Source organism: Rhyacophila brunnea, unplaced genomic scaffold (genome assembly GCF_057557595.1).
Source record: "Rhyacophila brunnea isolate RB1 unplaced genomic scaffold, BYU_Rbru_1.0 scaffold_2, whole genome shotgun sequence".
NCBI classification, from domain to species: domain Eukaryota; kingdom Metazoa; phylum Arthropoda; class Insecta; order Trichoptera; family Rhyacophilidae; genus Rhyacophila; species Rhyacophila brunnea.
The window spans coordinates 3,643,520-3,667,680 of NW_028232859.1; the positions used below are offsets into that span (position 1 = coordinate 3,643,520).

Below are 24,161 nucleotides of genomic sequence, written 5' to 3' on the forward strand. Positions count from 1 at the left end.
ACGATTACACAAACATTTCAAGCTTAACGTGAAATTTATGGTTGGTATCATGGACACAATTATTAGTCGAATTGTGGACAAATTTTAAGCTGCAAGGTCTGTAATGGATCCATGGGTCATCCGCCTCCTATGCGTTCATTGCATTCTAAAAAAGTGACTGTTTGGTGTGAACTTTTGTCTGACTGTATCTATATCTATGTATTTCTTCAAATATGGGACAGGTACTGCACTGACCATTCATTAATGGCGACCGATACCGTTCGATGATCCTGGATTTATTTTGGCCTCATTTGGAAGATATGGATCTGACAAGTATGTGGTTCCAACAAGACCAACTGTATTAAGGCTGGAGCACGAAGTTGCAAAATTTAGATCGTAGTTGTCATCGAAAATCTTCATTTACTGCGAACAGGTTAACACACTGCATTTGAAGATAAATCATAACTAGCACTACCATTGTAATTTGAAATACAGTGCCCCAGCCTAACTATAGTTTGCCTTAAACAAGACGGCATGCCATATTATATCCTGTGAAACTATGGATTTATCACTGATTGATTGGAAAGATCACTGGTTCTTAATGAGAAACCCTATGGATATTTTTTTTGTTATAATATCAGTTATGATGACATCTTAACCTTTCAAACAAAACGAGATATTAATGCAAATTATGATGCATAATTAAAAATGTTTTTTTGTGTTTTAAATTTTGTAACTGGCAGGAACTTTGTCATTCTCACATGATTTTTTTTTTGTCAATAATTTGTCATATTCCTATGGTATTGTTGATAATCGGTAAGCTATTAAATAATATGTTCAATAGATATGTCCATTGCAATCTATATAATATAATAGGATGTAAATAAACGATTGAAAAGTATTATTACTATTATATTATTGTCAATTATAGTTGTTGTCTATTGCGAAATAGTTAAAAAAAATTGTTAAAATAATCAAATTTTAAATTTGCCATGGCAATACAAGCTACAATATATAAAATCTATTACGTATTCATGTTTAATTAACATCACTAAATTGTTGCCTTGTAGATTTTATAAATGTAAAAATATACTTAGTTAATGAGTCTTAAAAAAAAGCCTAAATCCTCTCTTATGGAAATTTTATTAAATTTTATTTACGAAAAAAAATCAATAGATATTGATGATTAGATAAAAAAAAATTGTTTTCATTTTGAATTGTTATATTATTAATTTTTATAAATATATTAAATATTGAATTAATAACATATTTCTTTCATAAAGACAGCAAATCAAACAAACCCACCATAGACAAAATCTTAGTCTTTAGTCCATAAATGGCATCAAATAATTATCGTACCACCCCTTCCCCCCGCTTCATGGCAAAATCTTTAAACCATCCCGTCACGTGGCCATCGATAGACTGAACCCGCATATAGTTTTGAAACGTACGCCATAATAACATTAAACATGTTTTCTGTTCATGGACATAAATATTTACACTAAGTATTTATGATCATGTAAAGTATACGGTATAAAAACAGATAGACGCTTATATATTTAGCAAAAATATAATAAAATCAGCAAAATTATAAAAAGATCAGTATAATGTTCTCATTGATTATTTTATTTTCAGAAAAAAATGAATTTTTATTTGGTTGATTTTGCGACATCACGTTTTCTATGGCTCCGGCCCTATTCCTTTCGTCACAAATCATCACATTACATCAGACCCCATCCCCTTAGGACGTGATGTCATATATGGACGACTCCTTGATACCATTATTTCATTTTATATCTACTGTTTTATCTCTACCTCAGAATATTTTTTTTATACTATTGACTGTTGAAATGAATAATAAAATTGTAGATAATAAAAATGTTTTCTACGACATTCACATAAGTTACAAATACTTATATATAATCTTTGAATAGTTAATTACCATTAATAAAAAAACATTTTTGTTTTCAATCGTCACCCATAAAATAAATTTTATAATATCAATACCAATATCATGTTATAGTCTCAATCCAGTAAATATGTCAGAGAGTAGCGTATCGTTAATATATATTTATTTTATTACAAAAATAGTTACAGTCCTATATAGATAATAATGTGGTATACGCACAGGAGATTCTTTTTGGTAGGTAAGTATTTGTTAAAACAAAATGGTTAAATTTGTGTTTTGATACATTCACATATTGTTACTTTTAAATGAGTCTGAACATACATCTGATTGGAATATAAGATCAGCACCATTATTCTACTTGCGGTGGGTTATCATCATCATCAGGGGCGCGACAACCCGGTGTGGGTCCTAGCCTCCTCCAACAGCTCCCTCCACCTGTCCCTATCCAATGTGGCCGCTTTCCAATGCGTTACCCCCAGAATACCGCAGTCACTGGCAGCTCCATCCAACCAGCGAATCTTTGGCCTGCCTCTTCTTCTACGCCCTATTGGATTGCTGGACATCACTCTCGTTGCCGGTTCATTGTCATTCATACGGTGCACATGATCTAGCCATCGCAGTCTCCCAATCTTAATTGATTGAACTGCGCTGCAATCTTCGTACAGCCCGTAGAGCTCAGCATTATATCTTCTCCTCCGATTGGTGCCGTCCCTGATCGGTCCATATATACGGCAAAGAATTTTTCTTTCAAAGATGTTCAGGGCTCGTTCATTTCGCAAAGTTAATGTCCAGGTTTCCGATGCGTAGGTGAGCATTGGCTTTACAAGTGTCTTGTAAAGAGTGCTTTTAGTTTGGCGAGATAGTATGCGGGACTTAGAATGTCTTAACAGGCCAAAGTAGCATTTATTCGCAAGACATGATTCTCTTGTTGATTTCTTCTGTAATATCATTATGTCGAGTTATGAGAGAACCAAGGCATATGAAACTGTTGACCGTATCTTCCGATGGCACTCGGTCCAAGTGTACTTGGATCGTACTTGGACCGTGTCAACGCGCTTTAAACAAATTGATTTTTTTTTAAATTTTTTTATTATTTGTTTCTTTAAACACCACAACAGGCCGTGAAGCCCAATAATAGTGGTAAAACTCCCAGGAGATCATAGTATTATGTAGACTAAAACACTGGAACAAAAAGTATCTCACGTGACACAAAAGGATATTCCATTTCATTACCTATCTACATACGAGGGTGGGTCAATAATTCCTTAGAAAAAAGCATTAAAACAGTTTTTATTTTTGTATTTTTTTTTATTTCTCAACATAATCTCCTTGGAGCTCAATACACTTGGTTAGACGTTTCTCAATTTTTTTAAACCGTCAGAAAAATAAGTTTTCGGAAGGTCCTCAAAATAAGCATTTGTCCGATCGATGACTTCTTCATTTGAAAAAAAACGTTGTCCACTTAGCCATTTTTTTAAGTTTGGGAAAAGGAAAAAGTCACTTGGGGCTAAATCTGGCGAATACGGTGGGTGGTCGACCAATTCGAACTTCAATTCTTCAATTTTAGCCATTGATCGTAAACATGTGTGAACACGGGCATTGTCCTGATGAAAGAGGATTTTTTTCCTGTTTAAATGAGGCCGTTTTTCTTCAATTTTGTTTTTTAGTTGGTCCAATAAAGATGCATAATAATCCCCTGTTATTGTTTTTCCTTTTTCCAAATAGTCAACGAAAATAATTCCACGTGCATCCCAAAATACAGTAGTCATAACCTTACCAGCTGATTTTACGGTTTTCGCCTTCTTTGGACATGGTTCGCCTTTCGCAATCCACTGCTTTGACTGTTCTTTCGTCTCGGGAGTATAGTGGTGTATCCATGTTTCATCTACAGTCACAAAGCGACGAAAAAATTCATCCGGATTGCGTTGCATGAGCGACAACAGGGCTTTAGAGGCCACCACCCTATTGCGTTTATTGTCGACTGTGAGCAAACGCGGCACCCATCTTGCAGAAATTTTTTTCATGCCCAATTTGTCATGTAAAATAGAAATGACGCTACCTTTTGAAATCCCTGTAACCTCAATTATCTCACTCAACTTTAATCTTCGGTCACTTAACACCATATCGTGGATTTTATTGATCATTTCTGGTGTAGTCACCTCTACAGGACGTCCTGAGCGTGGTTCATCCTTTGTTGATGTACGACCACGTTTAAATTCATTTAACCAGTTATAAATAGTTGCAAGTGAAGGAGCAGATGTGCCGTGAACTAAATCCAACTCATTTTTTATTTCCTTTGCTGTTAACCCTTTTATATTAAAATGTTTAATAACAGCTCTAAACTCAATTTTCTCCATTTTTGTAAACAAGCAAATTTTTTTTTTAAATGTACGAGAAACACACAACAACCCGACCAATCTGATTGAAACTTCGCAGCATACTGAATCGGTAGTGCCGCTGCATGAAAACAAACCGCTTACAGTACTAGTCGCGCCTCTTGTCGGCTTTTCTAAGGACTTATTGACCCACCCTCGTATTAAGATAAACTGTCTGCAATATAAAATGTATGTTAATAATGTAGTACTCTCCGGCATATTTACCTTCAATCCCTTCATTAATAATGAATTTATTGGTAAGGTCCGATATTCAAAATTGATTTCTGATACAATTTTCAAGTGACAATCTCATTTTGTTTGTAATCTAAGTACCTAGGTTATTATATATTAGTCCTAAATATTGTAATACTTTTCATCGTGTTTAAATTAATTACCCAAGCCAAATAATGACAAACAATTATTGTAATGAATTAATTACAATTGTTTTAATATTATATTCTATAAATACATAAATTCAGATTGTTTTTAATTTGTCTTGACAAAAGAAAACCACATCTTAAAAAGGACTATGAATTTTATCTCATAATACAATTATTTTTTAAGCAGTATGTAATAAACAAAATTTTAAATATATTTTGACAATGAATAACACTTTCTTCTGTATGGCAATACTATGAAAAAAGCGCTCATGATTTCTTCTAAATAATTTTTGTAGCACCCATAAGTTTGCAGATCAACAAGGAAGACAAAATCAGATTTATAACATATTTATTATAATTACTGCTAAGCATGAAACATTGAGAAGTTAATAACTATTTTCGTTATAATTTATTCATGTAGGTGTGCAAGAATAAATATTACCTATCTAAATTACACTCCGACCCGTCAGCACATGCAGCATGGGTGCTTAGTTTAATATATTACAATTAATAAATATTTTAAAAAGCCCGGAAAATAAATTCTTTCTGTAAGTATGATGTTGTGCGTAGGTAGAATCAAATAGAAGTGTTAAATTTATTGAGCCAACATGAAATTATAAATGACTAACGTAATTATGGTTTGTAATATTTTGACACAGGCAACACTTGTCTGTCGTATTATAATGTGGGATCGTATCTTATATTACAATAATACAAAATGAGTACCTACCTAATAAGAAACTGTTTTATTTTTTAATTTCATTCCGACTCGGATCGAGAACTTAATTAATAGGAAAAGGAATATTGCTAAGGATAAAACCAGAACAATAAATCGCCTATTCAGTTTTAAACTAATCAGAATCGTCTAAACGTATTCAGGTTCAGTATGTTTGCTTAACAATCAAATAAAATAAAATAATTCAATACCTAACAATGTAATAATATTACTTCCTCGTTTGATTGTTGTGTTAGATAGTGTCTTTTGAACTTAGATTCAATGTTTAAAAACATATCAGCTTGTTATGTAATTTTAGTAATGTTTAATATAAAATAAGGAGAGTGTCGATTGCCATGGCAAATTCCTTTCATTCTATGCTAGATTGAAATGATAACTATAATACCGTTGTATAGACATTTCAATCTTGAGCATAAATTCTATTATTGGAAACATTAGTGCCCTATTCCTTGTTATGTGTTAGATAAAACAAAACATTACATTGATAATTACATAATTTTTGATGAGATAAGTAATTTTTATATATTCCCAGTGCCAACATTAAAATCGTCTCAACGTTATGAACAATCTATTATAAAACAACATTAGACTGCCGTCAGAGATCATCACATAGGGTCACACGTCAGAAAGTCTACATAAAGACATCATTGATGGCAATTAAAGTACTACACAGGATATCAGTCGATGCCATTATTAACTGTCCTGTGGAATATTGGAACATTTAATTTAAAATATATATTTGTCTCAGCCGAAAACAGATTTAACAAATTCTATAAAGTGTGATTAATAAATCGTCACTGTAGGATTGGTTTCCCTAATAGACCAATGTTCAGGAGACGAAAAACAAATTTCATAATCCTATATTTAAATACATGGAGATATTTAAATTGTTATTTTTACAGCATATGAATGATGTATTTATTACCATTACAAAGTAATTTAAAGAAAGGTATGGTTCTAGTCCAATTAGATACAAAAAACATTCTGCATTAAAAGGTCGATTTGGACAAAAACAGATATTCGGGAAACCAATCCTATAGCGACGAAATGTTGAAGCTGTTATTATTTTTTGACAATTTCAAATAAAAAGAATGTTTCAGCTTCACTATACTGCCCCCATAAGCAAAAACACAGCTAATGGGAAAAAGTCAATTTTGAGAAAAGAGAGGTTATCATGTTTTTCATTGCTGCTTCATTAAAAGTTAATCAATTTTAATAAATGTTTCGGTTTATAATAGATTATTTAAAAATTGATATTTTGATTACATAAAAATGGCAAAATTACAAAAATATTGATTATAAAACTTCACTATTGTCTTTTTATTTATGATTTTGAATGGAATAATGTCAGTTTCATAAGGAAAAAAAACAGTAAATATGTATTTTTGCTTATAATTTAAATTGTAATGGATATTTAAAAAAAATTAAATACTTATTTTTTAATGTAATGGTATTTTATTTATTAAATTATATTGGAATGACAATATATATTTTTAAATATACCAAAATTCGTCAGTTTTGGTGGGAAGACTCCCAAAACGTCATCCTATTTGTAGGCAATACTCTTCCTTATTTTTGAATTATGCATTTCTTATTTTCCTTTGTTACTCCACATGGTGCAACGTACACTTGAGGTTTTGGTATATGAAGGAGAGAAGTTTTAGTCAAAAACCTCATATCGTGCTACGCAGAAGCGATATCAAACGAAGCTTTGTATTTTAAATGTATTGCCTCTGACGGCTTTGACAATCATCATGTCCTTCATGTAGGGTCTACACTAGTGGTTTTTACATATATTTATATATATATGGTTAATATTTCAAAAATGTATTTTTAAAATTATGAAATTGGTTGATTACACATGACTTGTCTTAAATTTCTTTCCACGCTCAAAAATGATCCATAAACTGCTGACCTGTTAATTAATATTTAATTACCATATTTAAATATCATGTTAATTATATCTAATGGCCATTCGCGCCAAACGCGCTTGTCGCAGTGTCATCACTAAATGAGTTAATATTGTCAATTTTTCCTACTACTGTATACTGTGAAAGATTATTCAGTGAAATGCACTTCATAAAAAACAAATATCGAAGCCAGTTGACAAATTTAAACTTAGAAGCAGCCATGCGGCTCGCATTGGAAAAAAGGAATATTGATGAATTTCCTTTTGCATTATTTTTAAATATCAAATGTTCAGAGACATAAGTACAAATATCATTAATTTAATAAGACTAGTTAGTTAGAAATGTGTTTTATGATAGATTAAGATTAAAATTAATATATCTCATTTAGTGCTAACAACGGGCTGGAGCGTTTTCAGTAGTTGGCCATTAGATATAATTAGCATGATATTTAAATGTGGTAATTAAAAAGTGATTAACTGGTCATTAATATTTTATTTGCCATTATAATTTCATTGGATTTTGCAGCATTTTGATCAAGTTTATCCAATTGCATACTCTCCAAAAAAAGGTTGAGAATCTTTTTTTCACGATTCTTAGTCCAATTTCGAACTAAATCACCTTTGAGTCTTAAAATATCATTAAAAATGTAGGGCGATATGAAGTTAGTGAATGATTAATTTGAGGTTATCTCATTATTACCAGTTACATGCGGTATTACGTTTATGTAAAAATTCTAGAATCATAAACAAGAAAACAGTAGGCCAGCGTTTTTAAGCAAAAAACACAGCAAATCGATAGATGTGCTGTGTTTTTGTTTATGAATCATTATTTACTGTTTTGTTGCATCGAAAAGCCTAACATTTTTGCAAAAGTAATGAACACATTATGATGATTTCTATATGAAAAAAAATGATTTGCAGTTTATTTTGTTATGCAATTATGTTCAGAATTTTATCTAGTATGTCACCTTATACTTACTTTAATTTTTCATTTTTTCCCATTAGCTGTGTTTTTGCTTATGGGGGCAGTATAAAACACTTCAATGACTAATATAAAATAGATCAAGTCGGTAAAGAAAGATTTACTAATGTTAGAAATGTTAAGTTCTAATATATTTTATTCTTATATCAAAAACACTTTTATTAAAAACTAGCAGTGTATAAATTTATTTAGTCACCGAGTTTTTTGAATCCAAATTTAGAAAATGTGATATTCAAAATTTATTGTGTTAATAGTTCATGTAATAGATATAATTTTACTTAGCGAGTGGTTAGAAGCTTGCTGCATTATTTACTCATTAATCAATTCAGTTAATTGTCAGCAAACGTGCTTAGGTACTCTCAACGACGACGTATGGAATAAGCTAACTATTATAACATTGAAAATAAATAAAAAACGAGATTTGACTGCATAGGAATTATTCTAAATAAGTCTTAACAAACATTAGATATCGGATGAATTCGCATTATTTTTCCTAGCGCCTAATATTATTGAATGTACATACAATTTTGAAAATATGGCTAGAAAGATTGTGATTTCACCAAACTTGTTCGCGCGTGTAAAAACATTTTGTCTATACTGTATCACAAAATCAAATAATTATTCATTTTCACCAAAAAAATATGTAAAATTATAAATAATAATTGATTGTGTTGTTAAATAGCTCATTTAGTTTGTAAGAGAATAAAAAAAAGATGTTGATTTTCAAAAGTAAAATAAACTTAGCTCAAACTAATTTTAATAATAATCTGTATTTACTGTTAGGATTTTAAAAAAAAATATTGGTTTATACAAAAATGTTGGATTCAATTAATATGTTTATTAAAGAAAATGTTACAGAAATCATCCGTCAAGATAAAAATACATTATTTACGTCAACTATTTATTATAAGCTTCTGAATATAATTTTATTGGGGAGAAATATTATTAATATTCATGATATTAAATAATTTTTATTACCAAGAATAATAAACTTGTGTTTACCAACTTATTCTTTTTCTGTGATAAGATAATATGTGTTGTGATTTAATTTTTAGATATTAACGTCTTGGAAGGAAAAAAATAAACCAAAATGTACACCCCATCAAAATGGTTAAGATTTATTATTTTATACACATATTAAAAATCTTTCTATTCTTTGTTGAAAACTTTAATTCTTAAATTATATTAATGAATACTTACACGTACCATTTGGACATTCTATAATAAAACGACTTGCAGCTTAGGTATGTACCTAAGTGAATAATAACTTATGTTTTTATTTTTCTTCCTACATAATAATATGAACGCGAATATGAGAATTATTGCCTGTTTGCAAAATTCGTTGATCTATTTATTCTCTCGGTAAATGTTATATTTAAATTTTGATCGCAAAATTTTATAATAAATATACTAACTTATAGGAGACGAGCCAACCGATATGATTTTATTTGAAAACTTATTTCGTGAATATTCTATTTCTGTTTAGAATGATTATTCTTTTCATTGATTTATTTATTCAGCCCTTTTACCTGCGGTTCTATTCTAAATACACAAGGTGACTATCGACCGCTAAAGTGATAAAGTGATAGTATTTATTACATATTTGTATTGAGGTATTATAATAATTGTTACAATAAGTTAGCCGTCTAAACAGTCAAAACTGTCTATCTCGCTATAAATTTTATCACAGCCCTCTTGGCTGCTGGTGCTGTTAAAATATAGCACTTATAGCAACAATAACAACCAACTTAATGTAATTGTTACAATAAGTGCTAATACTTTGATAGAAACCTACTCTAAGTTTGATAATATTTATCACTTTAGCGGTCGATAAGTATAGAATCGACATACTGATAACAAAATATTGAAAGCTATTTAAAAACATTTCCTGTCTATAATTCGTTCTGATTGAAAATGGTGAGTTACTTTGTGTGTCTCTTGTAATGCACATAAATGGCAGTTAAAATTGAACAATAATTGTAATAATTCATTGTGTACATGTGTTTTTTTTTATATATCAATATAACGATTGTTGAACATTTACTTATGTATCATATTATAATATCTATTATTAAATATGTGTGATAGCAAAATAAAAATAAGGAAGTACACATTTTAAAAAGTTGTTTTACTTTATGACATCACATCATGAATCAAATTTAATTCAATACGTTGAGATATTATCAATCCAACGCTTACAACAAACACGTACTGTATAGCATCAAATATAAAACACTTGCTTTTTCTTTTTTAGTTTACCTGAATGATTTCAGGTGCGTCTTATAATCAATGGCGTCTTACAATTGCAATCTAAAATGATATTCCATTAAGATCACGCACCCTGAGTAGAAATTTGATTCAGTAAAATCGGAAACTTAATCTAAAGTGTTTCAGACTATGATGTTACCATTACAGATGAAAGTACCAACTACCAATGTTTCGGTTAACAGCCAAGCGCACTACGAAATACACCATGCAGGTTGTTGTAAAAATGTAAAATTGTTTGAGAACGCTTAGTACATACACAAACATAACTACTTGACAAGGTGGACTAGGTGCATTACATTGATTTCAAATAGGCCTGCCATCCGCATAAATCACTCGTAATAGAAAATTCAAGAAAAACCAAACTTGAATGAAGACTCAAAATTACGCAACTTTTTACATTGGATGCATATGGTTATTTAACAAGTACAGGTGGCCCTCGACTTTCGTACATAATTGATTCCTGAAAATGTGTTCGATTGTTGGATGTTCGAAATTAGAGGGATGTAAAAAATACATCAAAAAGTGTACATATTTTTAAATATTTATTTATCAATAGGTATGATAAAGTTAACGAGGCGTATTAGCAGGTGTTTTCTTTATAAACTTGTCAAGAGATAGTTGACAGGATCCACAATCTACAATTAATTATTGCTTGTGTTTACGAAAGAAGAGAAGACAGTTTTAGCAGAAGTACAATATTACCCAATAGAGATTGAAACTTCTTTGACAGAAAATTTGCATACATTGGAAAAGCATGGTTTCTGTATCATAAAAGTAGGTAGACCTCGAATTAATTGGACAGTATATTAAAGAAAATAATTTTAACAAACTGTTTAAAAACTAAGTACCCGGACACGATTGGTTTATAGGTTTTATTAAAAGAAATAAGTTATCATTTTAAAAAAAAAACCACCTTCCGTGGAATATGCTCGCAAAAAAGTTTGCGATCTCTTTGTAATCAATTGGTACTATAACTTGTCTTATTAAATAGTACAATCATAAACCTGAATTTAAAAGATTGTCCCCACAAGGCATGTTATATTTATAATGTTGACAAAGCAAGTGTTTCCGTTAACTAATAAAAATACGTCGTTTTTGTTTCGGGATATCACTACATCAGTATGACACACTTACCCAAAAAAAAATGTTTTAGTTCATTTTTGTTGAAATTCTATACTATAGTTTTAACTCAAGACTCAATATCCATTAAATAAAATATTACCTTTCTATGCATGTAATACGTTATGGTTTTGAAGTACTTTTGGAATAAAGATGAATTTAGTTACACTTACCCCAATATTGGGGTAAGTGTAACAAACTGATTAGTAATCAAAAAATGTTAAAATGACGTATTATAGTAAGATATATAGTGGGTTCCTCCTGTACATATTAATTGTAATGCTTTTGTAGATCCTACAGTAAAGTTTTCAACTGTTTAAAACACACCTATTCATCATGAACCAGGTTGAAATTCATCTCATTAGATTCTATGTCACACTTACCCCAACTCACCTTATTTAATCAGTGAATTGTATCCGTTTTGTAATTTCATGGTTCATGATTACAGAAGGCTGTGTTCAAGATTTTTTTTTATATAACATCGAGCGAAGTGTCGTGTTTATGACATGCAGAATTACAATTATATTAATAAATAATTCGGGATGAGACATTCAGGAGTAAAAAACCGCTGATGCTTCACATCAACCGTAGGGCCTCGTGAAACGGTCAATTAAAACCGAGTGTAGTGAGAGGCAACTCTGACACTCGAGTCAAGTACAGTTTTGGAAACATCGATTCCTTGACCGTTGTCTTTAAGACCGGTACCCTGACCACCATGGTCGTGTGGGGATCAGCTCCTAGCGGTAGGCCCAAACGGTTCTTCACTGAAGTTCTCTCCCCGAACCAGCCTTGCAATATTTTTGACACCGAATTATATTACGCGGTCCAAGAAATTATAGTATTTTGGCAAAAATAATAGTATGGGGTGTCATCTGTTGAATTTATAGGTTTTTTGATTCTCACAGAAAAAATGATGGAAAATTTGAAAAATTCCGAAGCTTTTTTTTATTAAGGTTCTTTTGACCAAAAATGCTTACCGGTAAATTCAAGATAGGTACCTATATAATTTTAAATCAAAGTAACGGGCTTTTTTTTACCTCTTTCGAGCATCTTTTTTTCTCGGCTCGCCAAATTATTTTCCTTTTCGTGTATTTTTTAATGTAGAAATTAAATCTTAAGGATAACAATTCATTGTTCTCCAATAGGTATTAAAAATTATAGTATTTTGGACGTACCTACCTAATATCTTTATAATATCGTACATAGTACGCAGAAGAGTACGTTGAAGCTGAGAGATTCCAGTCTCGCCAAGAGGAGCCGGCATTGAAATACATTAGCTAGATACTGGCTGGAATTTTAGTTTCAGTTCCGTCGGACTTCAGTTGTGCCGTGGGAGGATGGCCTAAAAGTATAGTGAATAAAATGAGAGGAACGACTAACGACAAGGAAGAAGGGAGACAAATTAGTAGATTAGCAGCTCACACGAAGAAAGAAGAACAAACCTTATCTGAAGGACTCAAATTCGAATAATATTAGTTTTAATGAAATAGGTATTGATTTTAATTATTATCCCCTAATTTGGGCTTGTTTTTTGCTTTTACGCAAGTTTATTAAAATTCTCTAGGCACACGAGCTTGCACCTAGAGTTCGGAATCATTGCACGAGGCTTGATAATAGATGTATTGCCAGTCAACTAAATTATGAATTAGTTAAGGAAAGATAGGGAATATTATTTTGTAGACTGGCAATACTCAAAGCCAAACGTCAAATTTAATGCTGTCAAAATCTATGTTTTGTTGTGAGCATTTTGTGAGTGTGTATAAATTGGTAATTTAATTTTATACTATCAAACAATAATTTACTCCATTAAATAACTGAACAAAGAAATGTCTGTTACCTTGCATACGGATGTGGGTGATATTAAAATTGAACTTTTCTGTGAGGAATGTCCAAAAGCTTGCGAGAACTTTCTTGCGTTGTGCGCTAGCGATTACTACAACGGAAGCCTTTTTCATCGAAACATTAAGGTGAGATACTTCAAGTGATTATGCCGTACCTATTTCAAAAGTATGTGGTTTTGACCACTGTGACAACGGTTACAACTATCATTATAAACATAACCTTAAATCGACTGATTTAGCGCAAATTGTATCCTACATGTCAGCTAGCTGTATATTTCATGTGGCTAATCTTTTTGGTATATTTTAGGGTTTCATAGTCCAAACTGGAGACCCCACTGGGACAGGGAAAGGCGGAAACTCCATTTGGGGCAAGAAGTTCCAGGATGAATTCAAAGAAGAATTGAAGGTTCTTTTTCTTTATACTCATTTACCTTATCACTGCCAGCCCAATTTTTACTAGGTGGACACTTGTAGGCCAGCTATTTTTGGAGTAAAATAAATCCCTTAAAAAATATGAAATAGGAACAGAATAATAAATATTTGTGAAAATTTACCAAATCAATATGTTTCTCGAGTTTATCGTATTTTCACACTAAAATGATAAATATTGTTTAGAAAATATACACAAACAGTTCATTCAGAAGTTATGACGTTTACAAGAACCCGCGAGTTAACTCATCCGTGGCCTGACGCGACATACATGCTTTGGCGAGTTATCATGACTGTGTGAACAATGTAGGCTGTGGAGATCCGACATAAATAATGCACAACAAATTTGGCAGTCACACTCTTTTGTTTTTGTTGAACTAGATTACAAATTGCAGATGATGTTGGTTAGTTTTTAAAATTCAATTAAACCCTACCAAAGTCAAACCATAATAGATATAAAATCTGTTATAGTTTGAATTAAACAGGGTTTAATTGAATTTTTGAATCTAACCAAATACAGTCGAACTTGGTTATTACGATCACGGATAGCGAGATCTCGGATGTAATGAGGAAACGTTCGATGACCTGCTTCTCGGGTATACCGAGCAAAACTGTTAATGTGTCGATTGTTTAAAAACAACATTTTCAACCCTAAGCAATAAAATCCGACCGAGCAGTTAACTAGACCGATGCCACTGGGATCGGATTACGTTTATGACACTAGTTAAGTGTCTTAAGTACCTAATTGGTGTTTTCCCCGATAACATTGAAAAATTATCCACGCATATGGTTGAAATTGCATGTAAAAAATCCAAGCTTTGTGAAGTCAGTAGGTACCTACCAGCGCCGGCGGCTCTTCATTACAATAAACAACTTCTTTTATAGTTTATGAATGCCATGCTTGTTTCGGGGATTTTTATGATGGTTTTCAGATTTTTTATGTTCTATGCTTAAATAGAATGTGGCGCAAAAAATGTTATATAACGATATATTGAGTAATGCTTATAACGAGCAAATTCAGTCGGTCCCATCTTCCTCGTAATAATCAAGTTCGACTGTATCTGCAATTTTTATTCTTAGTTCAATGAAAACAAATAGCATGACAGACAAAGTGTGCACTATTTATGTTGGCCCTTCATCACTGCTAAATATATAATATTAATGATGTCTTCTAATTTCTGATTAGCACACTGCACGAGGAATGGTATCAATGGCCAACAATGGCCCAAATACAAATGCCAGCCAGTTTTTCATCTCATATGCTGCCCAACCGCATCTCGACCTTAAATATACGCTTTTTGGAAAGTAAGTGCCTGCCTAACTAAATTTATAAAATATTATTGTCTGTCGTTTAAACTTCTTATCGTAAATTTATTGAGAAATATTTACCTTTTCTAGCAATTAATACTGTTTTATCGTGGGGGGTTTACTGTCAAATGTTGGTAAGTCTAGAAATCATGTTTCGGAGTAAATACTGTTGTTTTTCAATTTGTGTGTGTTAATAGGTTGAGCAAGTGGCTGACATCCATTTCTCGTAAAAAACAAAATCTTTCAATACAAACCTCCACTCTGTGGAGGCCCATATGATCCTATCAGAATTGAACATGGTCGGGAAAAAAAAAAAAAAATTCTAGCATATTTTGCATATTTTTTCTGGCATTGGTTGCAAAAGAGTTTCGAATCCAGTCGTATTGATTGTATGAAAGTAATGATGAAATTCCTTTTGCAGCAAAGTTTAATGTTTTTGAGACGGATCCATGATTAATAATTGCTTGTTTTCAATGGTGGTCTGGTAGGTCCTTTGGTACATTTGTAGAGATCCTTGTCTTAACTCCTTCTATTTTATCAGAGCACGTCAATATATTTTCATTTTGACCTTGCATTGTTTTATTAAGTCCATGCAGGTGCTCAAATATATTACCAGCGATGTACGCAAATTTGACTAGTAAGTATGAATTGTATAATATACAAATTTATTTATGTTTTTTTGGAAGCGCACCGCGGCACACCGGTTGCAGAGCACTGTACTAGACCATAATTTCTTAACCGGTGGTCCGTGAAGATTTTTGGGTGGGCCGCAAAAATTTACTGCAGTTCAAAAATAGTTACCTAGAAACCCAACATTTCAAGTGGGGTTGTATTATATTTCGACAATTGTTTCAAAAATAGTGTATATATAAATATTTTTTATTTTATTCCAATGTTGATGGTCCGCAAAACATTTTTTTATTTTTTTGTGGTCCACGGATGTAAAAAGGTTAAGAAAGATTGTACTAGACTACCTTTGTAATTGTAATCCAGAATCTGTACAGTAACTACATCGACTGCATTCTGCCGTATCTACCTAAATACTATGCAATAACACCTGAGATTGATCACGCTCCAATCATTGGATTCATATTTCACATGGTGGAAAAGCCCTCTTAGTAACCAGTGCCAGTAAATGTAATAGTTGCAATGTGGTTACAGACGCTGAATGCATACTTATTTACAAATGTTAGGCACATTTATCAGTGTGTTCATTGCAATCTTCCAGTTTGCAAAAAAGTTTAACATTATACACAAAATTTAAATTATTGACTCGTTAGTGTAAGGCCTGAGTGGACGGCGTTCAGCGAGGTGGCAGCGGCAACTCAAATGTATAACTGTGTGTAGAATTCCCAAAAAAAGACATTGTCTACAAACAATTCACACACGGTTATATGTTTGAGTTGTGCCCGTCGCTGCCGCCCCATCAAACGCCGTCCACTCAGGCCTTACACTTAGTTAGAGACTGTAGGGTTGGTTAACAGTATAAACTTTTAAAGAAAAATAATATTATTTACCACCTCAAATTGTTCAACAAAGAAAATACAACAATATGTAAATTAACTAGAACCAAAAGAATTTGTCGTTCAGCTCAAAACCAAAAAAATTCTATCGCCAATGAATTGAAAATTTTATATCAAGAATCTTAAATAATAATGGAGATAAAATGTATCTTGGATTAAATTTAAAAAAAAAATGTTTCATTTCAAACAATTTAAATACGGCATGACCCAATATTTACTACATGCATATTAAAAGTGGCACTTACGTCAAACTGAAATCGCCTTTTATCGAATATCATAGAAGGCTTCTAACTGAACGAACAATCAATGTCTTTGGGGAATGTAGTTTACTAATTACTCTATTATTGATCTAAAATATACATTCTTATTGTTTCAGGGTGATTGATGGTTTTGACGCCTTGGATGAGCTGGAGAAGCTGCCTGTCAACGCCAAAAATTTCAAACCCCTCGGAGAAACCAGAATATCGTCAGTCACTATACATGCAAACCCTTTAGCTGCTTAAACTTAATTGTAATACTTTCCTACTATTAAAAATAAATATATTATGAAGATTATGCGTACTATGTTTTATTCATTTCATGAAATAACTCACCTACATAATTTATAAAAAATGAAGATTTTTTCTTTAAAACCTTTTGAATGCTAATCAACGATATATCGTCACTGTTCTGGCAGAAGACACTAATTCGAAAAAATGACATATTGAGTTAGTTATACCAAAATCGTCGCCGTAGATGTCAAGGGAGCCAGTCCACAAAATCATGTTGCTGAGAAACAGGCACTCATAGATTTTGTGTGACAAAGAAAAGTAACATTTTCTTATTGAACTTTTTTGTTTTTAAAGATATAACGGTGAAACTTTCAACACAGAATATACTTTGTGGTGTTATCAAGGCCTGAACAAAAACGATGCATGAGTGCGAGTGAGAAAGTATTCGGCACCCTTATAATCTCTGCGACACGCGCTAGAGTAAGATAAAAGGTCTACATATGTGTGAGTTAGTTTCTAAAAGTATCACCGGCAAATCGTGGTGAAACGCTTCACGTAGCGTCGATAACCTGCTGAACTGCTGCTGGGAAGTTCTAAACGCCGAGCGAGTAGGACGTACATTGTGTTGTACCGCGCCTCGTTAGTGAACCATTATCATTACCAATTAATAGTGCCAATATAACTGTTAACAACTAATGACAATTGAATAAATTTAAAGCTAAAATTTATATCGCAGTGCAAACACCAAGCAAGTGATAGTGTAACTAAGTAATCAGTGTTAATCTGCAATTAAGTGCTAGTGCAATTAAATGTTGGTTCATTAAGTGTCAATAATTTAATACTTAATGAGCAGTAGCAGTCGAACAACAGGGGTTATCAACTTCACTGAGAAAGGTCTCACACTCGAATACGCATAAAAAAAAAAAAAATGAGTGACACCGAACTGAAGAAGCGGCGTTCTCCACGACGCCGACTCATAAATAGCGACACCCGGGATGATTCTTCTTCATCGAGGGAAGACTCACCATTCACCCCCAGTACGCTTCTTAAGAGAACACCAACTTATTCAGAGCCAAACAGTACCAAGATATGCTCAAAAATAAATTCCACTGAACTGCTGAATCAAGCAAATGGGCTGTTTACTTCCATCAAGGAAGCACTGGCTGCTCTGTCGGCTAAAAACCTAAAGGAACAAAAAACAATAATCGTAGACAAGATGGATACAGTGATGCATTTGTTCGCCGCAACAGTTGCCGAATCAGCAGAAAATTCAACATCTGCTAGAATTCTAGCACAACAAATTTCCACGAATGAAGGAACTGTTCGTCAAGCAATGGAACTCATAAAAATGAAAGCCTTTAAAAGTTCCACTTCATCCTATGCAGGTGCCGTAAAACAAACAATTCCACCACCTATATCTCGTCTAGGCGCTGCAGTACGTCCGACCAAGCCTGCAGTACTGGTTTTCCCGACAAATGACAAAATAAAAGATTCCGCATCAACAAAGGCCATCATACAAGAAGCGATAAATCCCAAAGAGTTAGGAGTGAAAATTACCGGCGTACGATTGGTAAAGAATCGTGGGGTCGTAATAAATACTGCCACAGAGTCCGACTCAGAACGCCTAGCAGCCGCACCAGGTTTCAAATCAAATAAACTGGAAGCAAAAATCCCACCCAAAAGACTGCCTTTTTAATCATTTATGATGTACCCCGGGAAGTTGAGGACGTAGACTTCCTACAAGGCATTCATCAATCAATCCGCGAAATACAATTACCTGCCGAAGTGTTCACAAAAACAACCATCCGCAGTCATCTTGCAGGACCTCGAGAAGGCCCTACATGTCACCGAGTATTTTATGTCCAACCAGCAGTAAGGCACCTATTAATAGAACAAGGTCGGTGCTATTTTGAATGGTCGTCACACAGAGTGCGTGACTTTACTGGTATAACATTGTGCACACAATGTTGCATGTATGGACATCCGAGCAAATTTTGTAAAGAGCCTCAAGTCTGTTCCCACTGTGCATCACAGGGTCACATATCTACCGAGTGTCCACAGTCTAATAAAACACCAATATGTGCAACTTGTACACGCTACGGGAAGCCCGCTAGTCACAAAACAGGGGAAAAACTATGCCCTGCACAAGAAGCATATTTAAAAAAGTCTCTCAACTCAATTGATTATGGCTGCTAAAATAAAATTAGTACACGCCAATATCGGTCATAGCCAGATAGCAACAGTCGACCAATGGACATCAGACCAAAGGAAAAATCAAACTTCTAGGAATAAGGCAGTCAAAAAAATTATTTTTCTTCAACAAAATCTTCAGCGATGCCGCTCAGCAATGGATCATATAATAGCTCAGGCCAAATACTATGATATATTACTTCTTCAAGAGCCTTACGTCGGAAATACGGGCAGAGTAACATCTCCCCATAATTTAACAATATATCAGGCCGACGGAACATCGGAAAACCCCTGCAAAGCCGTAATAATCATCTCCAATCCTAACCTCCGCCTTCTTTGGAGAAGCGACATATCTGACCAGTGCAATGCATTTGCAACCTTGAAATCTGGAACTTTGCAGCTAACGATTGGATCAATTTATATACCACCACCATCCTCAACATTGGTAACACTCCAAAAAATTGAAAAATTAGGAAAAGATAAAGGCGAATATATAATAGGAGGAGATTTCAATGCAAAAAGCAGCTGGTGGGGGAGCCCGAAAAATGACAAAAGAGGCGATGAGGTCATCAGTTGCCTAGCCAGCATTGGGTGGCATGTATGTAATGAAGGATCAGTTCCAACTTACAGCACCTGGCGGAACGGGAAACATTTAAAATCTCATATCGATATCACTATCTCTTCACCAAACACAACACACAAAATTGCTAACTGGACAGTAGAAGACCAACACAACCCCATCTCAGACCACAACCCAATCACCTTTACTTGGAACAATACAATTAGCGTACTCTCACCCATGACCGACTCAACACGCATTTTTATAACAAATGAGAAAACCGACTGGAGAAAAATAAATGAATTGACAAGGGAAAACATGGCCGAGCTTAACATAGATAAACAGTACCTTGAAAACATACATACAACTCCTGAACTCGACACTGCAGTGGAAACGGTCACCTCGGCAATCTCTATCGCATGCCATAAAATACTCCCACAAAAAACGCAACATGATATCAGGAAAAATCCAATCTGGTGGAACGCCGAATTAACAAAAATGAAAAAAATAACTCTCAGATCAAAACGGAAATTACAGAACTCAAGTGACATCATGCGACCACAAAAGCTCACTGACTATATCGACAAAAGAGAAGCATACAAAACAGCCATTGAGGAAGCAAAAATTAAAAGCGCTAAATTATTTTATGAATCTCAGACGCCAATGACAGCATGGTCTTCGCTATACAAAATGACAAAAAAAACTAATGCCAGCAATATTCAATCGACACTTACTACAGAGGGAGTAAAGCACTCAACCGCAAAAGACTCTGCAAAAGCCCTAATGGAAAAATTCTTTCCATACGATGATCCAACAACAGATACACCGATACAACACTACATCAGACACACATCAGACACACATCAGACAACCATATTCCGGGCGGAGAGGATGATATCCAATTCACACTTACTGAGATCCTATCCGCCTTACAGAATATGACTCCAAAAAAGGCACCTGGACACGACAACCTCACATTAGATATCTGCCAAAATTTCGCAAAAAACTTCCCAGAAGAAATTCTACTACTATACAATAAATGTCTGACACTCGTTCACTTCCCGAAATCCTGGAAAATAGCGATCATTAAGGCCGTTCCTAAGCCTGGGAAAGATGCTATGGACACAAAATCGTACAGGCCTATCGGCCTCCTTCCCGTTTTCGGAAAAGTGCTAGAGAAACTAGCAATTCAGAGAGTGCACTGGCATCTTACAAAAAACAACAAATTGAGCACTAAACAGTTTGGCTTTACCCCTCAAACATCAACAGAACACGCACTAAACAAAGCCGTACACATAATCTCAACGCATCTCGAATTGAAAGAATCACTCATAGCAATTTCCCTAGACATTCAAGGTGCATTTGATAACGCATGGTGGCCACACATAAAAAACGCCCTTGCAATCAAGTCAACACCGCCTAACTTGTACAAACTATTTTGCAGTTATCTACAAGATAGGGAAGTAAAACTAAAGTATGCAGACGAAGAAATAAAACAAGACCAAACCCAAGGTTGCATCCAAGGATCAACTTGTGGCCCAACACTATGGAATATCGCCTTAGACAGTCTATTAACAATACTCTTACCCCACAATACACACATACAAGCCTTTGCTGACGATGTGTTAATATTGATAGCAGCAAAAGACACTGACGAACTGGAATTAAAAACCAATAGCGTGCTTCAAAAAGTAAACTCATGGGGTGAAGACGTAAAACTAACCTTCTCAGATATTAAGACAAATATAATGTTTATCAACAAAAGGAAAATACGAACACCAGAAATCCAGTGGAAAGGAAAACCGAAAGAGTTGGTCGATTCCTTTAAAATTCTTGGCATAATACTAGACAGGCACATCAATTGGGCGAAACACGTCGACTACATATGTAAGAAAGCAGCTCAAATGGGAAAATTCTTTTTAAAAACAGCAAGAGCCACTTGGGGGGCGTCTCCTGAAGTTTTAAAAATTATATATCATGGAGCTGTGGAGCCAACCTTAACTTACGCGGCATCGGTCTGGAATAAAGCAACTCACAGAAAGTCGATCCAAAAAAGACTGAATTCCGCGCAAAGACCTTTCGCAATATCAATTTGCAAGGGATATCGCACAATATCGCTAACGTCAGCACAAGTCCTGGCAGGAATAGCGCCAATAGACATAAAAATACAAGAACTTACAGGAATATACCAAGTTAAAACAAGCCACATACTTCCCCGACACTTACCTACAGACAGAACATACGAAAACAAAATACACTACACACAACTTCCACATCCTGGTAACAGACATCTAGAAAATATAGAACACATAGGAACAGTTGACGAAGACACTAAAACAAAATACCACATCACAGGATTGGAGATCTACACAGATGGCAGTCTAATCGATAACAAAGTAGGGGCAGCTTTTGTAGCCTACGAAAATGGAACATTAATAACCCCCCGAAAATTTAAGCTCGAAAGCTACTGCACTGTTTTCCAAGCAGAAATATTTGCTATCAAAGAATCTCTCGAGTGGACACTCAAAAGATTAAAGTTCCACAGACACGACTATGTAAACATATTCTCAGATAGCCAATCCAGTCTGGTAGCTCTCCAAAACCCATCATCGACACACCCACTTGTAAGAGACATTTTAACACTGTCAACACAGCTTCGAATGATAGGAACAAACCCCAGATTCTTCTGGATAAGAAGTCACACAGGGATAGCCGAAAACGAGGAAGCTGATAAATACGCCAAACAAGCCACAACAGACAAAAGACCTTTAACCTATACACACTTCCCTCTGAGTTACGCAAAACAAAAACTAAACGAAGATACCATAGAGCTATGGAACCACAGATACACAACATCCGCCACAGGATCAATAACGCAGAAATTTATTCCAAACATAAACTGTGCCATCACTCTTGCCAGGAACTTAAAAATATCACACGAACTCACACAGATACTAACAGGCCACGTATCGGTGCGAGCTTATCTAAAAAGATTTAAATTGAGGGATGACGACTGTTGTCCATGTGACGGCAACACATCTCAAACTGTGTGGCATGTCATCAACGACTGCCCTATACTAGAAAGGGAGCGATGGACTCTCAGGACTCGATGTAGACAACATAATCACGAAATTGACCTCCAAAAGCCTCACGAAGCACTAAGCAATAGAACAACACAAGAACACTACACAAAATATGTAATCCTGGCCATAAAGAAAATTAAAGATATAAATGGAGGCACCTAATTAGCCCCACATCAATGCAACTAACCCACCCAACCACCTTGTACGAAAAAGCAAGGGTATGGTTATTATTAAAAAAAAAAAAAAAAAAACCTGCGAGCACGTGTTGCTAAAATTGCTATTTTTTGTGTTAAACATAAAGTCAGTGGTAAATATTTTTAGTTAATTAAGTAGGAAAGATGGTTCTGTGTGTTGTATTAAAATATGGTAGCCGTACTGATAAGCAAGAAGATGGTATTACGTTTCATAAATAAGTTGATACATGTTCGTGATAATTTATTTGTATATTATTATATATTTTAATATCAGTGACCTAGTGTTTCTTTAAAATAACTTAAATTATGGATATCTTTACCTAATGGTTGCATTTTGACCGCTTAAAAATACTATATAACGTAAAAAAATAGAAAATTATATTTTAATTCTGAGCGTCTAGTACGAGCACTTTGGGCGAGCACTAGCGAAATGGTCTATGGTCTCGAACATTTGTAGACGAATGCGTTCGCTCGCCCAAAAACCAAACGCACGGCACGCAGCTTCATTTAGCAATGCAACGGGTGGCGTCTAGATGTATTTATAGTCTATGGGTGTTATCTTTTTATTATTTTGTACAAATAACTAAAAAAAATAGTATCTTAGAAGTTATGTGTGTTATATCTCTTGACCACTGAATATTGAAATGTACAAAAAATGTAGTCAAAAGAGTTTTGTGGCTTAAATCCATTGACCACTGCATCTTTGATGATTTTAAAATGCTTTTGTGTACTTTACTCGTTTTCGCCAAATTTGTGGCTTGGCTCCCTTGACATCTACGGCGACGAAATGTTCCTTATTTCAAACTGTACGGTCTGGAAACCTTCTTAATAAATAAACAGTCTTTATTTTAAACTCATCCTTTTTACGATTACTTAATAAACTCAC

General features: G+C 33.9%; 1 protein-coding gene across 1 annotated transcript; it reads left to right on the top strand.

The window, feature by feature from the left end:
• Window positions 1–13,343: 13,343 nt before the first annotated feature.
• Window positions 13,344–17,313, top strand: LOC147071692 (peptidyl-prolyl cis-trans isomerase-like 3). Its single transcript, XM_085946877.1, has 4 exons — window positions 13,344–13,624; window positions 13,806–13,904; window positions 15,114–15,232; window positions 17,135–17,313. The coding sequence occupies exons 1-4, from the start codon at window positions 13,484–13,486 to the stop codon at window positions 17,259–17,261; spliced, it is 486 nt and encodes a 161-aa protein (XP_085803003.1). The 5' UTR covers window positions 13,344–13,483; the 3' UTR covers window positions 17,262–17,313.
• Window positions 17,314–24,161: the final 6,848 nt, after the last annotated feature.